This window comes from Atractosteus spatula, chromosome 17 (genome assembly GCF_055471065.1).
Source record: "Atractosteus spatula isolate fAtrSpa1 chromosome 17, fAtrSpa1.hap1, whole genome shotgun sequence".
NCBI classification, from domain to species: Eukaryota; Metazoa; Chordata; class Actinopteri; order Semionotiformes; family Lepisosteidae; genus Atractosteus; species Atractosteus spatula.
This window is the reverse complement of record NC_142722.1, coordinates 14,198,710-14,219,348: the sequence shown is the minus strand read 5'-3', so window position 1 is coordinate 14,219,348 and position 20,639 is coordinate 14,198,710. Positions and strand designations below refer to the sequence as shown.

Here is a 20,639-nt window from a genome sequence, read left to right as displayed (position 1 = left end):
GCACAGTGGTCACTGGTGACTTTGTGTGGGTGAGGAGAGGATAGACATTGTATTTGACCACATCTGGGAGGAAACACAAATCAGCCTGAGCAAACATATCACATTCATACTTAATCAATATGTAAATAAAACAAATAAATAGTTCTCTCCTGACTTAATGGATAGTGCAATGTAATTAACTCTGGCAGGCTGAATTTATTATTTTTTTTCAGATATCTCTGTGAAAAAAAAGAGGTTGCTAGGCAACATTAAACATCTGTAAGACTTTTGGAAATTATTTAATTTTGAGATTCTGTCTCCAGGGTTACGGCAGGAAGATAACATTTCAAACGGTTTCAGGTCTTTTCTGCAGACTGCAAATTACCAGAAGGCGAGCCTCCCTTTCCAGTGGCAATTACTGACAGCAAGCAGACCCGAGTTCCCAATTCAGGGCTTTTATAGATTCGCTTTGTAGGATGGAAGCACCGGCACTGACTGAGAAATAGTATTAGAAAACAGATTTTGATGCCTTTTATCACTACAGAATACTTCTAAATACATTATCTCCAGCTTCTTCTGTATCACTGGCTCATCTCAGTAAACTTAATAAAACTGACAACTACCTGCACTGCATGTCTGCAATAAACCAAATTGCACTGCCATTTTCATTATAAAACCTTCCATATCCTATATTAGCACATGGGCATGGCCTATACAGTCGGCTTCTGACAGACACAACTACTGAAACTGCAAGATGCCATTTAGATAGATTTTTCTGTTAAACCAATGATTTACATTTCACAGCCTAAACGGTGTATGTAATGAAGAGCTCTTGCAGAAGCTAGACCATCACACGTGCGAAGTGAATGTACTGTAGTGGTGTTTGGAGTTTAGCAGCCAAGGCTGTACAGCTGCACAGCAGCGCCAAACTTAAAGCTGTACGTGTTTCAACCAGCCACTGACTACCGACTACACCATTACAAGAACTCTTCATGGATAGTTATTGGGTTTTGAGACTGGGGTCGTAATGACACAGCACTACCCACTGGAATGGACAAGTCAGGAAGATTGTTCCTTCAAGTAAAAGATCCTTGCCAGCTTCTGCACTCAATGACCATAGAGTGTATGCAATATATCTGCCTTTCTTTCAAAGCTCCAGTTGTTGAATAACTGCACTCACATAACTGTCCCAAATGCCAATATCACATGACCACAAGCACAGGGAGCTAGCCATTCACAAAACACTAAATAGTGCTGATTAATTATTAACTCGTGAAATAAATGCCAGAAATATGTACACGCAAATCATGGGGGTCTAGCAAAAAGGAATTTTCATAAGTGTTCTGATAGATGCAATTGTCATTACTACGTACAAAGTCTCAGATGTGAGAGAGTTGGGCAGGTTGGTTCTCATTGACTTTAATAATTCTGTTAATTCAGCAACTAAGTTATTTAACATGTAGCAAACCATTTTAAGGATGCTTTGTTAGTCATAAAAATAAAAAGATTTAATTCATCGTTGTTGTCATTGTTTCCTTTGAGTAAGAAAAGCTGTGCTCCTAGCACACAGCTGGCATGTCATTGATTAAATACTGCTCCCTTAAACAGCCAGGGCCCAAATAGTTTCTGAAAGACCCTTCCACATGCTGTGAGTCAGCAATGCACTCCATTTTTAAGTGTCTTTTTTATTTGTTCAAGACAACAAACTGAAAACATGCATACAAAAAAAGAAAATTAAACAACTTATTTTCACTATACTATTTCAGTAACTACGCTACTGTCGGTACAGGAATAAAGAGCATTAGACTTGAAAAGATGTGCTACAAGAGTGCCAAAGATTATAGCAGAGCCTTTCTCCTCCCATTTTTATGTCCTGTTTTGTGAGCAAGTCACATGGAAGTGATCACGTTACTCCTGTCCTAGAGCCCTTGCACTGGCTTCCTATCAGGTTTCGTGTCAACACTCCTGCTCACCTATAAGGCTCTCCATGGCTTGGCACCACAGCACCTGTCTGTCTTATTATCTTTCTACACCCAACTCTGCAACCTTCATTCATCTGTCCTCCAATCTCATCTACAATACTACGGATGACACGGTCTGCTCCTGTTTGCCATATCAGAGAGTCACTTTCCTGAGCGCTTTCAAATACAGAATCAAAACCTTCTTCAGAAAGGATTTCACTTAACTGATGTCAGTGTTTGCCCCTTTGCATCTTCTACTGCCTTCTAAACCCGTTTTTAATTGTACCCATCCTCTTTTCTCCTGTCATTTTTCTCACTGTGAATCTCTTTGAGAAGCTGCTTTTAAAGGCACTATATAAAATAGCAATAATTGCAGCACTTAGATTTTTTATAATTATGTAAGAAAGATTCAGAAAAGAGGCCTAGGGAGACTTTATACACAGAGGTGGCAACATAACCATTGCAAAGGCTCCCTAATGAGAGAGCCCTCAGTAATTAAGGAGCAGTGTAAAAAAACAGCAATGGAAGATACCAGTACAGTAAACAGCATCTGCTTTAACCTTTTCATATGAGCTACTGACCCACATTAGCTGCAGGGGTTCAATCAAGTTTTTTTCTCCTTGGTCTTCCTCTGCTCTGTCACCACTGCAATTTGATCTCTCCTTTTGAAATTCAGCCTTCGAATGTGAGCCTCTTGGCTTATCATGCTATACTTCCACTAGAAGACACTTAATTACTAGGGTTCGACACAGGAATGGGTCTGTCTGCAGGCCAGAGGAGAACCCCCTAATTAAGGCAAGTCAACTCTGTATCTACATCCTCTTTTTCAAGCTGGCCAGCACCCTTGGAGCAAACCTTATGAGCTGTGTTTTCCCTGCACTACATTTTTCACTTGTGACTAAAGCGTGAGTCACTGCAGAAAACCTTCTGTCGCTCCTTCAAGTCACTTCTCTCCCCACTCAGTCAGACATTCTCGTTCAGAAAACACACACTAGACGGAATACTTCTCTAAATTCAAAACATACTTTTTCTCTCTATCCCTTCAACATAGAGCATTTCCCACAGATCCCATCGTTAAATCGACCAAGAATGTTGCTCTGCACTTCTAGAAAAGGTGACACCGAAATCTAATACTATTCAAAGACAATTCAGGAGAAAATATGTTGATTTCAAACAGCAAAAAAAAAAAATCAGAAAATGTCCTTCTTTACTCAACTAAAAAACTGAAATTGTCAACAATTTGCAACATTTACAATGAATTATTTAAATCAAATTAAAACAGGCCAAGTAAAAGCTGACACAATGAGAGCATTCACTACTTACAATGCACATGTGAGAAAGATAAATGCTGTACTTGTTATTTTCATTTCAAAATGTTCTCAGAATTTATGTAAAGCACTTTTTTTACAGTATGAAATGCAACATCCCATATTAGTGCATAGTACATGTATATCTCAGACAATATACTGTACGTACTCAAATATATCAGCATATAGATTTCTCTACGTGCATCTGTACAGCTTACATTTCACAAAAACAGAGATGAAAACAGACAAGTGGACAGATAACTGCTTGCACTCATTTGACATAGGTGACACTTTAATATGTATTTTAAATACAACAAATTACAATGGGTTCAAGGCCTGAGATTCAAATGCCCGTAGATGTCAGGCTAACCAATCTGCAAGCACTCAGTTTTATTCAGTTCTCTGGGTATGACACACAAAGCAATACGATGTTATTTAATTGGGTTTTTTTCAGATTTCCCTTGTTTATTTTCAGGGCACTGTTTTATACTATGAAATATTTTGACTGTGACAACTCGTTTTACTCATCTGCTTTCATTGGCAATCAGCTTACTTGGCTGATGCTGTTACCCAAAGAAACCCGCACTTCTACCTATTTCTACTCCTGAACATTTCACGAGACCAATCTGAGGTGAGGGTCCTGACTCAACAGCACAACAGCAGTGCCCTACTTGAGAACCGAGCCCACAGCCTCCTAGCTATAACTCCAGAGCTTTAACCACTACTCCACACTGCTGTCATCTGCAGTCTTTGTGGTACAGTTTTTGGTTCACAGACAGCACATAAAACTGTTTGGGCTTTTTCCAACATTTCGATTTCGGCTAACAAATATTCAAAGCAAAAGCCAGCCTTTTTTGCACAATCCACAAAGTTAAGTGAAAGCAGGCAGTGGGGAACTTTCTTCCAGCTGAAGTGGTCTCATGCTCGTGAAGGAAAATGCCTTTTTGGAAAACAAAGCGAAGTATATTGAAGGGTTACAAAATATTTAGGCTCAGTTTTTTTTAAGCTATGCTGTTACCACTTTTGAAGCCTATTTTTAAAATAGGTACATTATGATTTAAAAAAAAAAACCTAAACACTTTATTGCTTTCTCTGTTCTTGTCATGGGTTACTGCAGTCTGTGAACTTCCCACTGCTGCACTCCACTGTGAAACCCACTTGCTTCACATTGTACCATATAGGTGTATGAGACGGGGGCCTCAGGGCAACTCTGAAACCCACTAGGTGGTACCCCACCGATAAGATAATGGAGATAGGATGTCCTACATCTCGACTTTGCTAAAAGCTTAAAGAGAACTTCTAAAAAAATGTCCCCTGTTGCTTTTCTTGCTTTGATCACGTTTCAGTCCTGCGAAAGCACTCTCAAATGGTAATTTCAAAAAGTGAGGAGGAAAAAAATTCAGCTTGACGCAGCATGCTGAAGCCTGTGCAGCACCGATATAATTCCCCATCTCATTCGGTGCCCTTTCACAGGGCCTAATCTAACAGGCTGCAGGAACTGAACATTTTAAGTCTTAAACACAGAAGACTAAGGAGAGTATTCAAACGAGTATTCTGAATCTTTAAGGGCACTAACTCAGCGGACTTCTTCCAAGCAAACAGTGAAACACAAACCCAGAGGCCACAAGTGCTTTTAAAACTGAGAACTGGAAGCATTTCTTTACCCTCTTAATCCCGTTTACAAAAACGCAGTGCTACAACTAGATAAAAGGCATATGTAGCAGAAAAAAATAAAAAATCTGTTCCTTAAAGTCTGCTCCTGGCCAACTATTCAATTCTGGGACGCTTTTGAACATTCTTTGAATCTTTCAATACACAATGAGTTGTGGGAGTATGGAACAAACTACCCAGCCATGTTGTTGAAGCCGATACACTGGTTTCCTTCAAGAAACAGCTGGAGGAGATCATTGGATCAATTAACTTCTAACTATTAAACAGGCTAAAAGGGCCCGATGGCCTCCTGTCGTTTGTAACATTTCTGACACTGTTATATCCTCAGCTGGAGCAAGGAGAGGCTGCATTGGCCAGGGCCTTCTCCGACTTCAGTGAAAGTCTGTGACTTGTTGGAACACGCAGGCTTGTAGTGTTGTCGGTGCGGGACGCGCTGCTCCTCCCAATTAATATTTACCTTAATCCAACCACATATTCACACATTAACTTTTAGTAGTAAATATTTCTCCCTACTGAAGATACCTAGTCACAACGAGGGTTTAAGGAACACATAGACATAAACCAGAAACACCTTATTTAGTGAATGTATTGATTTCATGCAGTAAGCATTCTTATGAGCCTTGAACCTAGGCTGAATGCTATTACAGAGCCTAGGCCACTTTGCCTTGGGTTTACTGTATACATTTTCTTCCTGCTTGTAACAATACCCGTTACTACTGGTTTGTAAATTCTGAGTTGTGAGAAGATGTGTGACAATGCTAGACATCCCAGCGTTTGTTTGCTATAACAATTATAACAAGAGAAAAGTGAACAAAATCTAATCAAGTTCTCACTCAATCATGCAATTTCAATGCTTAAGCACTGCTGAAAATTGTCACTACTTTACTAATGTGATGTTAACGGCTCCTTGTCACTTCTGCCTACTAAGTCTATGGTGACGGCAGTATCAATGCCACCTGCCTGTGGCTTCGAAGCCCTGATCTCTCATTTGGGCTCAAACTAGCAGCTTCGCACACAGATTTCTCACCCTTTCCTTGCCATGGGAATCAGTGGGGAAAGGGCAGGTCTTATCTAGCCTTGCTACTGAGGTCAGAAAACTCAGCCACACATCCTAGTGAGCATGGCTTGGAAATCCAGAACAGGGAACCCCTCAAAAAACTGGGCACTGCTGGAACTCAGTCACGTTTTCCAGCCAGAATCCCCCCCCTAGGTGCTGTATGGAGTACAGAATCAGTCTGTCAGTGAGTGTCCCTCAGACAGCTCACTGAAAGATTGCCATCAATCTGATTGGGAATCCTAAGCTCTGGGTGACCAAACCACATACGAGCCCTAAGTGAAAGAAAGCCAGCCCATTGGTACAGTATGATATACTTCGGGTATTGTACTATAGCTGCTGTAGAAACTGTTCTTATTATCATACTATCATTGTCATGGCTGTTGTTAGTCATTACGGTAGATGCTAATTTGTTACTATTATCATTATAATCATTATCATGAGTAGCATTATTCTTGCTCATTAACGGTTTTTGCTGCCAACACTGAAAAGTCTTTCAAAATCCCCCCCCAGAAGTCCTTATTGGAAGCATGTGCAATACTGCACATGTCTAATGCACCAGACATTTAAATGGAAACTTACACTCTGTGTAACAGTTTTTTTATCTTTGAGTTTGTTCAACCATATTTACTTACATTCTAGGATGTAGGACATCATGAATGTTAACGCGGAAGAGTCTATCCACAATTGCGCTAGCTGTATTAGATGCTGCATTAACTTCAGCATCTGAAACTCTCTGAAACAAAGAGTTTTCTTTTTTGAAGCATACTGATCTCTTTACGCAAAGCTGCATCACTATGCAGCCTTTGATCTTTTCGAGGTATTCAGTTTTAATTGGAGAATTTAACACTACAATCCGCTGTTCAGTACACTGATCCCTTCTAATCATTACTTTCGTGTGTGCTCCACTAGAAACCTGCGTATTGCACAATTGTACTACCTGAAGAGCAGATTTGATCCAGCTTGTCGAGTAATGACATCCTTGCTCCTCTTGACAACACAACAAGGCTAATATTGTCTTTCAGAAAAGCTAAAAGCCAAGACACGACATATTTCGTATATGCATGAAGCATGCTTGGTGAAATGAAAGCAATTTCCAAAACAAACCGTCCCTCTTAGACTCGATTAATACCTAGATTCAGGCAGAAAGTTGCAAAAGTAGAACATTATTACTCCCCTTGCATTCCTAGTGATTAATTTCACCCATTTTTATGTCGATCTTTACATGTGTTCCTTGGACTATGTGTTTCATTATCGTTGTAAAAGCCTGCCGAGCTACGGTGTTCGAAGCTAAACGGAAAATAAATAAAACTAAAATAAATGTCTGATAATATAACAACAAAAATGATTTTTAACTAATGGCATGCACTCTTCCTTTCCTCAAGGTTACAAAGCTTAAGAAACTTGCTGCCATTGTCTCCTCAATTATTTTCACATTATTCCTAAGCCAGTGTCACAATGAAGGCTCTTCTCCATTACTGTGACTAAGTTCACTCTGTGTCAAGGTCCCTGTTGGGTGTCTCCTAAAGTGACAGAGAACAATATTTCCAGTAATAGCGTTTCAACTTGGTAAGGTAGTCGGCCACAGGCTACAAACCAAAACATTTAATGCACAGAAGTCAGCTACTGATGTGCCAAAGGAAAGGTGCCTGAAATGTTTTAAATAAAAATTGTAAGAATTCATATGTGATCTTTATATATCAATCTTAAGTAAACATCACCAAATGTTATCCTAGTATCCTAGAAGGACCCATACAATGATGCACAATTTCTAAACTCATCACTTTACTACAGTAAAACTGCAATTTAGTGTCAAGGTCATCACCAACTGACATAGAATACCACTAGCTTTTGGTATTCCTCCTGAGGTGAAAACTGTAAAATGTTCACTCAAGACCAACAGTTGAAAGAGCTTTTGAAGTCGGAGCTTTTACTAACACAATAATATTAACTTTTTCAAGTTACTTTACAGACCCTAACACTACATCATTTCTATTTTCCTATTGTTGTGGGGATGGATGTTTTCCCTGAAAAATGTGTATTTATATCGAAGCGAATGCAGCGAAATAGAAAAGTGTATATGTGCACAAATGTTGAATGGATACGTTAAGTGATATATCCACCCATTTGTGCGATATCTTTTTAAAGGATCAATCAGATGAAAATCAATTTGGGAACAGCAAGGAGTTCCTAAAACACTTTCATGTTACAGCACTCCCTTGCCTTGACGACATGAATTAAATGACAGCGTGTAAAATGCTTTGTGAGTATGGCCTATTGAGACCAATCTAGAGCGCCGATATCCTCGGTTCACTGCCCTGTGTTAGCTAATGATTCTCTAATCACAGCACCAGCGACGGGTTCACCTTTGTACCAAAAGTACAGATCTCTCCCAAAGTGTGCCCCCATCCGGATGGTGACAAGAGCAGACTCCCTGGGTGTACTGTAATTTGCACGGCGTTTTCGTTAAACGGTTAATGTAGTGTTACTGTACCAGAGAGAAGAGGTTGGAGTGACAGTCTTCAAGGCTCGCCCCGTTAGCCACCCAGTTCGCTGCTGCAGTCATAATCGTCCACGGACCGGGTCGTCAGTGCTGGGCATGTCGGAATCCTGGGTCGGTACCGAGACCGAGCCTGTTCGGTTCCCTTTCCACCAGACGAACAGAACTATCCACGCCGCCTCCAACACACGCTGGGTTCACAACCAGAGCAGGGGCGAGATTTGAAATTATGCCCCCCACCACCCCACCCCCCCAATGAAAATATATCGATTAAATAATATCCTCCCCCCCCCCCCCCCACACCCTGTCGTAGTGAATCCAAACCGGGTTGAGGTTAAAACCCAGTTAAATGCTGTCTTTCCCCACTGTTTCCAGGCGTCACTCCAAGCGGATCGTATTTTGTAAATCCAAAAACGTGCTGGCCGATCGGTGCCGATATGAAGGATTCCAGGTCAGCGGGTCCGAACCGATTCCGAACGCAACCCCACACACAAAAAAAAAAAGACAAATCCTCGTTTCGTTAATCCAAGCAGGGGAGGGGGGAGAAGCGTCTCACTGTACATCCAAACAAGCCTTCGTTGTTGTTACCGTATTGATTAAATAACAGTGTAATCCATACACGCTCAACCTCCTTGTCTTTATTAGGGGGTGGGAAGGGGGGGGGGGGTGGCAAAAATTGCCGGAGAAAATAGAAAAAAAAACTGATCAATAACAAAAGCGAAACACTGTTTCCATAACTTCACACACAAACCACTCCGTCCTTTGATCAGCGTTTATTATTTTGTTTCAACCACAAACAGCAGAAGGAAGGGCACTGACAAAAACGCTCGGAGTCACATACAAAAGGTGCGCGATGATATCCCGGATTTGTGAGAGGTGATAGGAGCGAAATAAACATCCAGCTGGAAGCGACCGAAATATCTCTCTCTCTCTCTGTATATATATATATTTTTTTGTTTCTGTTGGAAAAAGAAAAAGAAAAGGCTTCAGTCAGGTCCCGAAGATCCTTGTTGAACGGGAAAATCTGACGAGCGCAGGAAACGGAACAGTAACGAGAGATTTTAAAAACACACACGCAGGAATGGAGATCGCATGGCTCGCAACATAATGCACCCGTTGTGATAGTTTTTGCGAATTGTAATAGTTATTTATAGTATTTCTTACCACCAACATGCCCTGCGAGTGTAGTACACACTACGGGCAAAAGAGGGGCTGTTTTCTTCTGTTTCCACTTTGCTATAACAGGCTACAGCTGCATACTAACACACACACACACAGACCTAGCGAAGGTTGTCTCTTCCGTTTTGTTTATAGAAGAGGAAAAACAGCGACGGGTCTCGGTGCCGAACGGTTTAATTTTCGGTTTCGACTTATGTCTGTATACATGTTTCACGCCACATCCAAGAAAAAGTATACTTCCCGTCCATCATCGGTGTTGGGGAGGGGGGTTGGGGTTGGGGTTGGTGGGTGAAATGCAGAAAACGAGACGAAACGAGAGTTTAAAAAAAATCCTCCCCCCCCCCTTTTTTTTTCCTTTTTCTGTTTAATAATGACGAAACGTCCTCCCCCAGCAGCTGAAACAGGGATTTGATTTAGAGGAAAAAAAAAAGAAACGAGTATTCTCTACACGAATAATGATGATAATGGTGATCAGCGCCTCGGAGGGAACGATGACACTCCAGCAATGATGCCGATACTGTAATTTCGCTTTTGGCGCTGTATTCAACACCCCCGGTTAGCACTGTTGGCACTAAGGGAAGAAAAACCACTGAAAACGGCGGTGTCGCGATGCCTTAATCCTCGAAAAACCAACCTCAACAAAAAGAACGGGGGATTTTTAAAAAAATATTTTTAAAATCATGAAGGGTGGTTAAAATGTTTCGGGGTAAAAAAAAAAACAAACAAACAAACGGAGAGTTGCTAATTTAATCAACGGGCTCCTGTCGCTATGTCTCCCTTCCCAGGCACTGTTTATTATGTCTCGGTGTCTTTACTGTTACATTGCCGAGCGGAGCTGAGTGTAGTACTGCCTGCGCTCGCAGCCTCTCTCACACTCCGCCGGCCCACCGCGCATAGCGATGTAATGGCGGCGGCCAGCAACGGACTCGCCTTCCCATTCAACAAGGGGGGGGGGGGGGGGGGAGTTTCACGTGACCGCGGCCGAGGCTCGCTCTCACACACGCTCGCGCGCGCGCACACACACACACACTCTCGGCTCCGTGGCGCGCCGCTAGAGGCGCTGTTCCGCAAGTTTTCCGTGTCTTTTTTTTTTTAATTTGATTTTATTCTGGTGCGGCTGTCAAGCGCTTCAAACTGAAGTGACCGCCTCCCCCCACCCCCTTTTTTTTTACAAAAAAAATCATTTTCAATAAGGAGCCACAAGTTTTAACCAAACTTAGATCTTTATGCATCACTATGTAGAATTCTAATGATGTTTAAAAGGCTTTAAAAGAGAGCAGCAAGTCAATGCACCTATTTTAAGTCAAACTTCATTTTGCACCCCAACAGACTTGGCGTGAAGGGTTTCCTGGAACGGACTGAGCAGTCTGTGATTTTAATTGATTATAGTACACACCTTAACTACACGATACTACACTGTTGTACCACTAAGAATAGCCCTAAACATCTCTCCATGTGAATTTATACAAGCAGTGGACTCATACTGCAGTTGTGGCCGTCCTGTATTTTTCTTAAAACTTCCTTTCAAAGCTGAACACCAACACTAAACACTTTGTGAGAAAACACTGCTTAAAGTTTTCAATGTATCAATACGTAATTTTAAGACCGTTTTAGTTACGATTCATTTTCATTTTTGAAACATAAGATTACTTATACAGAATCATTAATACATTAAAAAAAAACCCTGTTAAGCACCGGACTGATTTATATGTATACAATTGATCAAATACTCCGCTTAACTGCAGAGATACAGTATCTGTTTTTAAGACGCATTTAGAAAAATAAGAGCCCTGCGTGCTTACTAAGAACTCGTCTTTGTTTTAACGCTTGCAGGCTCTTCCCACTCACAGGAACACGACTGAACCCGAAGGCGGGGGATTAACTGCGGATCCGCCAGCCTGCTCTCGCCCTGCAACGTGTAATTAAGCCGCTTCTGGGGTTTACCACTGTGTCTGCAGGTACCGCGCCGGATAGATCCCCATATTTGTGTTCCTTGCCCCCGTTTTATTTGAGGTCTAGGAAAAAATTAAAGATTTGTTATAGGACCCAAAAGTGTGAGTTCTCTTTCTGTCCGGAGCTCTGTTACTCAGCGCTAGGAACAGCGGATCCGAGGGGGAGCTGACCAGGTTAGTCTGGGTGACTGCGGTGGGACATGCTGACACACGTCTCGCCTACTTCAGACCTACAGTATCTGTTTCTGAAGGCAGCTATTGTGGTGTATTGCACTGCCTGCTGCCATTAGACCGGGAATTTACAGTGATATGAGTCACTGGCACGGGTGTAAAAATAGTCACGACACCCTACTGCTTTGTAATCCTTGTCTAGTTACTTGAATATTTAAAATTGAAGACTGAGGGTGGCTCTCCCATGACTAATCAAAACAACAACAACAACAACAACAACAACATTCCCTTGTCACAGAAAATGAAAATAAAGGCTTCCTTCTCTTCACTACTAGTTTCTTACCATTTTCCACTGGGCACATATACAATACAGTACAGTACACTACTATGAAAGGGTTACACAATGAGAATGATGAAACCTGTGTATATAAAAAAAGTGAGGTTATGCAAAGCCTTGCTTCTAAATCTGTTCTCAGAGAAAAGGATAATTTGGGTTTCAGGCATTTATTTGATTGTTAATAATAAGCCTATTTAAAATAACAAGAACTGCTCCTTCATTTTTAATGAAAGTCTTTGAATTACACTTGACATCCTAAGCAAAGCTTACCTGCTTGTTTGTTGTGGAAATAATTCATGAAGAAAATGTCATTTGTTCCTAGAGTCTCTAAAAACCTAGGGATGAGATTAATCCTGAATATGTAAATATTAATTTCAAAGCATGCTACATTCACTACAAGGAACTAAAGGTGAAAGAATTAGACCAAACTTAGTCGTAAGCAGAATTGCCCGATTTTTCTACAGGTGCAAGAAAAAGGATTGCCCGAATGTCAGAGTGTATTTCAAACCTGTATTTGAAGAAGCCATCCACTTATTATCTAACTACTTTATCCAATACAGGGTCGTAGAGGAGCCTGACCCTATCCCAGCAAGTACACCCTGTACAGGACACCCATCCACTGTAGGACAGACAGACACAAACACCAGGGCCAGTTTTCCCAGAAACCAATTAACCTCCGAATATGTCTTTAGAGTGTGGGAGGAAACCGGAGCACCCAGAGAAAACCCAGACTACATGCAGACAGCACCCCCAGGAATTGAACCCAGGGCTCCTCCACTGTAAGGCAGCAATGCTAACCACTGCACCATGCAACTGCAAATACACACAGAGGAAAAGAAGGGGGCCTGTAAAGGCACCAATGGTGTGTTAATGATAAAACAAGAAGGAAAAACATTGCACACATGACTATATTCAGAGGTATGACCTAGGTTACTCATGCACACAGAGACTCTCTCTTATTTGGGACAGCACTTCATTTTTACGCTAACAGGTGTTGTAGCAGGTGTGAATAAGATGGAGCCATCTACTGTCAGTAGGAAGCCCACTGGCTGTTGTGCAGTTGTACAGCAGAGCGATTAGCGTTACTGCCTTCGACTCTGACCTTTGCTCTCACAAGCAAAGCTGAGCCTGCTCAGTACTGAGATGGGAGAGTTCCAATGAAACCAGTTTTTTGGACCTAAACTTCCTTAGGGAGACACTGTGCTGTAGCCTGCCTTTTGTTCAAGACATTAAACCAAAGCCTTCACTTTGTGAATAAAAATCCCATAGAAGTATTTGTAAGTGTAGGTGTGCTAACCCAGATGTCCTGGCAAAATTCCTCTTTGGGCTTGCACAATCTTGCTTTTCCAACAGCATCTGCAAGTAATGCATTACTAAACTTTGCAAAGTTAAATAGTGACATACTGTACAGTATAGTTTTTGTACTTGTGAGACAGTATACAGTATATTACATATGGCATTTGGAATGCCTTTTGATTCATCAGAGATTTGTTGATTAAATTATTGTAAACACATTATATACTATATGCGTTAATTACTTTTATATAATTTATTTCATGGTGCTTTGAGGAAAATTAGTTATTTCATCTTTGTAGATGCACTGGAGGCTTCTTTGCCAAGGTGTCTCTGATGTGACTGTGTCTGCCTGTCAGGCTGAATTCTTTGAAATGTGGACAGATGAAAATTCGAATGAGGAGACAAAAGCCTGGTTTCCATTTGTAATTGTAGAGAGTGTTTTAAAGAAAAAAAAAAACTTAAATAATAGCCTGTAATGGCCCAGTCCTAATTGCATCCCAGTAAATAAATCAGTGAGGTGGTCAAGAGAGAGATAAAGATACTCACTGCCAAAGCTAAAGACAATTTCTCAGTCTGCTGCAGCACAACCACCTGGCTGACTGGCTGATCAACTGCTCCTCTGCTCACTTGTCTGCCTGAGGGACTTCATAATCAGCAATATTTCCATTACAGAGAACAGCTCTAAAACATTTCTACTTGCATTTTTGATTGAAACAATAATTTTGTTTGGTTTTTTTTTGTATTGCGCAATTGAAGTTGCAGAGCACCTCCCTGCCTCATGCACTGTTGGGTTAATCCAGTGCATCAATCCAAGACCCCCCCCCCCCCCCCAGTCTCTCACATCATGAAGCAACTATTCCCAGCATAATTTCAAACATTTATAAACACGGCAATGACTTCTTCAGCTGAGGAAACAAAACCATGACCCGTGACCAAAAGGTGAGAGCTCTGGGAAGCCAGTGTAATGATGTGGCTTAACAACTCTGTTTTCACCAGCATTCTACAAGTCTGTCATGTTGGATTAACTGTACACAATTGGTATAGGCTGCGGCCTTTTTTGTGAGCGTCTACGTCAGGCTCTCCCCGATCCACAAAGCCCAACTACCCATTCCTGATGTCCTCCACACACATAACCTCAAATGCCAATATTGATCATCTGTAGGTGGCAGGGCTCACAGGCACTAGATAATAGCAGTTGTTTTCTATCGAGTAACACTCGCACCAGAGGCCGTTTTCAAACTAGCCAATTAATATACCAGCATGTCTTTGCACTGTGGTAGGAAACCAGAGCACCCAGAGGAAACCCACATGAACAGGGTGAGACCATACAAACTCCACACAGACAGCATGGCCTCAGCACAATCAAAGTTTCCTAAAAGAAATGTCGCCTTTTCTTTCAGTATTTAAAACTGATTAAAGGTGTCTGTCCCACCCCCTTCTGTTGCAAAAACACTGATCTCACCTTACTTAGTATTTCTAATTAAACGTCTAGAATACAACTAATACATTTTTCAGGTTCAGAGAACTGTATTGGCATGACCAACGAATTGCAGTATTTCTAAATCAATAACAATTAGAAAGACATTTACAACACTTAAATATGATTAAAATGTTTACTTTTACAACCCGCTGAACTACAAATGCCGTAGGCCAGTACAGCATGATTTCACAAACAGCTGACCACGTCAGTAACTCTTTGAATCTGTCTAATTAACAGATACAGATTTATAAAACCTCTTTCTGACTGAATCTTTCCGATTCCTTTTTGACTAAATAAAATATTTTTTATTGAAATCAGAGACTGGCATTATTTCCAACTACACTTTTTTTTTTACATAAGGGACTTTTGTGTTGCTTGTCACATTGTAATCTGTTCATTAATCATCTAGAGAAGGGTCAAATTTGCAGTTGGAAGTAAACATTTCAGATTGAACTTTATCAATTCCCTGTCCACAGTTATGGTCGCAGATTGAAGTAAAACAAGTGGAGCACTATTCCCTAGGCTAGTTCTCAGATTATTTTAGCTTTTCTTCATGCATGACAGTTTTTATGCTGTGTAGACAAGACAACAAAGTATTCAAAAGATCTGCAGAACCTCTGCTATTCCTACGGTCAGAGTGCAGTTTCTGTCCTGCCACGATTCAAACACATGGAACATCCATGCCTCCTCTGACCCCCCACCTCAAGATTGCCCCCTAGAGGACTATGAGCTTTCAATCGTGTTTCCATGGCTACAGTTTAAAACTAAAACTTATTTAGCACCAACTCAGTAAAAAGTCTTGTGATGAAAATTGCACTGAATTGCATGACATTCTTCTAGAATCAGTTAACATTTTTATGTACAGAGACAGATGGGTATATCAATGTTATCAGTTATTCTGTACAGGAACTATCATGTGGCCTGGTCAAAACAATTATATCAGTAAATTTTCTCAGATATTTTTCTCAATAAAATGTATGGGCTTCTGTTTATTTTTTATATTTTGAAGCTGGGTTTGGAAGAATTATAATTTAAATATATTTGTGATATTTAAATAAACAATTCCACAACTCTTTGTTCCCCTGGTACCAAGAGATGCTAATAATAATTAACTACATTTATATACAACATTTTTTTCCCCAAAACATTTTCATATACTGTAGAAAGAGACCCACCTCAACAACCACTGATGCCAATATGCACCAGCAGCACAGTGGGGAGTTGGTTTGGAAGGTCTAATTCATTCCTATACAGCCACAGCAGATGATCCTCCAAGAAAAATGGGAGGGGACTAGGCTATCCTATATTGTCACAAATATTTCAAAACATTGTGGAACAGATGCTTTGTTCTGCACATCCTGTGCAGAAACTCGGCGCATGTGTATTTGTCTGTGTTGAAGCCCATGGCTTCCATATAATTTCCTGGAAAACATGAAGAAAACATTCTAGAGCAGGCAAGCTTGGGAGTAGAGTGAATTAACCCATTGTGAGACCCTGTCCTGCCAAAAGCAGCTGATTACCCAGTTAATATCCAGAGCAGTGAAACACAGTACTCCTCTGAGCAATGCTGCTCAGGGAGAAACAATTACACTGTTGCTGGGCTCTCCCGTTGGCTGCTGTCCAGCTCAATAGGCATGTTCCTGGCAGGTTTTGTGAAAAACATGCTCCTTTTCTGGAAAAGGCCCAATCTAAACTATTGCAATACCCTTCTTTCTCTGTCATCTCAAATGAGCCAATTTCTGAACCAAGTTTCAGCTCACATGCTTCAGTTTTTCCTCTCTACATCTTCATAGTGATTTTGCAATAATTAAATTCATGCTTAGGTGACTTAATTGACAAAGAATGGATATCCAGAAAACACTAAGAATTTCTACTTGAATATTTTTTTCTGTTTTTCTACAATTATTATACCTTTATGTGCTTATCATGTGATTTTGTAAACATACCAACCATAAAAAACCTTTCACTATAGGCATGTTTTTGTTTAGATTTGGGATATTGGTTTCATGTTTTTTGATGCCATCTGAATTAATTGATCACTCATGACTCACTCAACTGAATTATCTTAATAAATTACCTGATTAGCAAGAAGTTGATTGGGCGCAGGTGAAAGATGCATTCCATCGAATGTCAAGCCTTATGAAAATCAAGAAACGAAACTCCGTGTTTGTGTCTGTCTAGTATACCATCCAGCGAGGCTATTGCTTGAAAGGAACCCTGAACTAGAAGAAGCAAGTAGAAAATGGATGGATCAGGCCAAGTGTGATGGTCTTAGCAGGAGAATCAAGTCACTGCACTCCACTTGTAGTGATTGATGACCACTTTACTGCACAATCCTAGATTTATCAAGTCCTAGAAGCCTGACCTGTTACCCTTCCTTTTGTCTCAGAACAACGTTATAGTAAGAAATCACACATCATCATTCTGCTCATATAACAGCAACTTTCCTGCAAGATGAAAATGTGACAGCTATGCTATGGATAAGCTACTAGTCAGACTAGTGCCCCACTGAACATTGATGAAGTGGGCTGATGTGTGGTATCTAGGGCACAGATACCAGTGAATAGGCACATGCTTGCCATGGCTATACAAGAAAAATGGGACAGAATCCCACAGGGCAGCATCTGCACCCTGGCGAAAATCATATGTCACAGATATACAGCTTGTATTGACTCTACAGGTGCTCACAGACACTACTAGATCATGCCTTTCACAGTAGACACTCTATGGATCATACCTATTGATGACAACTGTTAACCAGTACAATCAATACTCCTAAGTCATGCCTGTTCAATAAAATGTCAGCCCACCTGCTACAAATAATGTGGTATTTTCCTGATCATAACTTTGTTAATTCATCACAGTTACAATTGATGGGTTTCTTTTGATGCTCAGTATAATACTATTCTAGTCAGAAGGCAATAAAGAAATTACTATTTACATATTAAAATTAAAGAAACACAATAAACTCTTCAGCCATCTGGTACAATCGTAGGTGAAACATATGAAACACAAAAGTTAGAACTGCTCAATCATCATTCCTTGATCTTATGATCAGAAATTTCAAAGCTGCATGGACCTACAGTGATCTGTTGGAATGACCAGGTCAGAGTCCTGACCTTAACCCAATTGAAATGCTTTGGCAGGACCTGAAGCCAGCCATTCATGCAGGACATCCCAAAAATATTGATGAATTCAACCTGTTCTGTAAAGAGGAATGGGCCAAAATACCACCAAAAACCGACATGCAGGACTGATCAGCAGCTACAGGAAACGTTTTGTTGAGCTCATAAAGCTGCTAAGGAGTTTACACTAAATCTAAAGGTTCACATACTTTTTCTACCATAGACTGTTTAAACAATATATTCAATATAGACAAGGAAAAGTGCAATTGTGTTGTGTTCTGTGTTTAATCGAATTGTGTTGATCTATTATTATGACTTAGATGAAGATCATATCACATTTTAGAAGCAATTAACACAGGAATACAGATAATTCAAGAGTTCAAATACCCTTTCTCACAACTGTATTTTTGCAACCAGAAGCCACATTAAAAAAAACTCTCAAACATCCAAAAGTATTGCAATAATCAAATGCTGAAAGTGACTAAAAAATGCATTTCTGCACTCATGCTTTTAAACGGCGAAAACACAATTTCTCTCTATTTTTTTAACAACATGTAGAATCCCTGAGTGACTCTGGTGTTGTAATTTAGGAATGCTGTCTGAAACCGGAACAATAGAAACTGTGGCCCGGTGAGAACAGAGAGGGTGGCTCTCTCGGCTTTGCCTGGCTCAACAAGACCTGAGCTGTTTTCTAAGTGGCTTCTATAAGATTGGCCTGGTTTGTGGGAGCCTGGGATTTCGCTGGAGGATGGAGGGCAGTCAGGGAGAGTAAATTGATTGTCCGAATAACAATAAACTGAGGCCGACAGCAGCTCATCCATCATCTTCTCTGGAAAGTTTCAGCAGTTAGAGAGAGCAAATGAGGGACTTATGGCCACTTCAAGATGCTCTTTGGTGGGCTTAGCATCTGTGGAGCCATTTAGGATGCAGAATGCTTTCTTTAACAGCTGCACCACAAGTGTTTTTTCTGCTGGGAAACCTTCTGTCCGGTAATGCATTCTTAGAATCCTTACTTTGAGCTACCTGACCACAAAGGCTCCTGGACCTTCATGCTACTTAGCGCTACAATAGCACACACAGAAGGAACGTCTTCTGCCGTGCCTCACCCATGCTAAACATCGCCTGTGGCTTCCCCCTAGAAACTGAGTGTTCTCTAAGAAACATGTCGGTTAGGGCCTCCACACTGAAGCATGAGACCACAGAGCACTCTCATGTGAACTTGGAGGTTTCTTGCCAAGATTATTTGACTTCAGTTTATTTAGTTCACAACTGAAGGCAATTTAGATGTGATTAGTATATTTCAGCTCATTAAGCCTAAGTGCAATACTTATTGGGTTCACTGTAGTTATTTGGTAAACATCCTTTATGGCGAAGAAACACAGGGGTTTTGTTTACATTAGGGTATCCAGCCACCCATTCGGCCATTTTCTTCCAGTTCAGGGCCGTGGGGGAGAAGGAGCCTCTCCGGACAAGCAATGGGTACCCCCTGGACGGGACACCAGGGACACAGGGCAGACACAGACATGCACACACTCACACCTAGAGCCAATTTTCCCAGAAGCCAATTAACCTACCAGGAGGAGGTTAAACCCACGTGAGCACGGGGAGAACATACAAACTCCCCCAGTGCATCTAGGCAGCAGTGCTAACCACTTCGCCACCACAGTCTCACATATTCCCTGGGATGTTTCACTATATACCTCTAACAATAGTTCCTGTTCTACAAATTCCAGGCAGCAGTAGGGAGTAGCATTTAGGGTTCTGTAACAAGAAGGCTGTGGGTTCAAATCCCAGGTGGGAACTACTGTCATCCCCTTGAATGAGGAACTTCACCCACATTGCTCCAATAAAATACCTGGCTGTATGAACAGTGACAAATGTGAGCAGTTTTAAGTGTCAGCTAAATATATTTGTAATAAATTCATACAGTATGGAAGCCATTGCACATTCATGCTAAAATACTATTTCTGTTTGCCTCCACAACTTAGAATCCCCAATTCAGCTGTCATATTTGCTGCTCAGACCCACACATGAACAAGTAGGACTGATGACTGTCTCTCTCTGTCACTGTGAAACCTCTTCTTTTTTTCCTTAAATGATTGCAGTTTGCCTGCATTACTAGCCTACTGACTCCAAGAGTAAGTGGCCCTCTCTGCTGTTTTGAATCCTGCCTCCACTGTTCCTACACTGAAAGTAGGCAGAGATAAATCACTCTCTCACCTCTCCTTACAAACACATAAGATAAAGTCATTGGACTACATAAACAGCTCTTATTTCTCCAGCCTAGCAAAACATGCATTTAGAACAGGAGAAAACAATGTTGAAACAACATTTCAGTCCTTACCACTGTCAGACAGCAACACACCCATTTCCAAACCACTTTATGCAATACAGTGTCGCAGGGAGCCAGAGCCTATACCAGACAAGCAATGTGCACACGGCTGGAGACTCTCCTGGATGGGACGCCAGGACACACTCCAGTGCCAGTCTTCTCAAAAGCCAATTAACCTATCAGTATGTTTTGTGGCCTGCGGAGGAAACTGCAGCACCCAGAGGAAACCCACACGCGCACATGGGGAAGGTCATTCGAACTCCACACAGATACAGGTAGTTCCCCAGGTCTGTAA

The 20,639-nt window shown here is 41.1% G+C and overlaps 1 protein-coding gene across 2 annotated transcripts in view; it reads right to left on the bottom strand.

Annotated features, from left to right (window-relative positions):
- LOC148819200 (mediator of RNA polymerase II transcription subunit 13-like) overlaps nt 1–9,764 on the bottom strand; it is an 89,472-nt gene extending 79,708 nt beyond the window's left edge. For both annotated transcript variants that reach the window (XM_088935316.1, XM_088935317.1), the window contains exon 1: nt 8,467–9,764. In XM_088935316.1, coding sequence (XP_088791442.1) covers nt 8,467–8,538 — 72 coding nt within the window. In that variant the 5' untranslated portion in view covers nt 8,539–9,764. The remainder of the gene's footprint in view (nt 1–8,466) is intronic.
- Nucleotides 9,765–20,639: the final 10,875 nt, after the last annotated feature.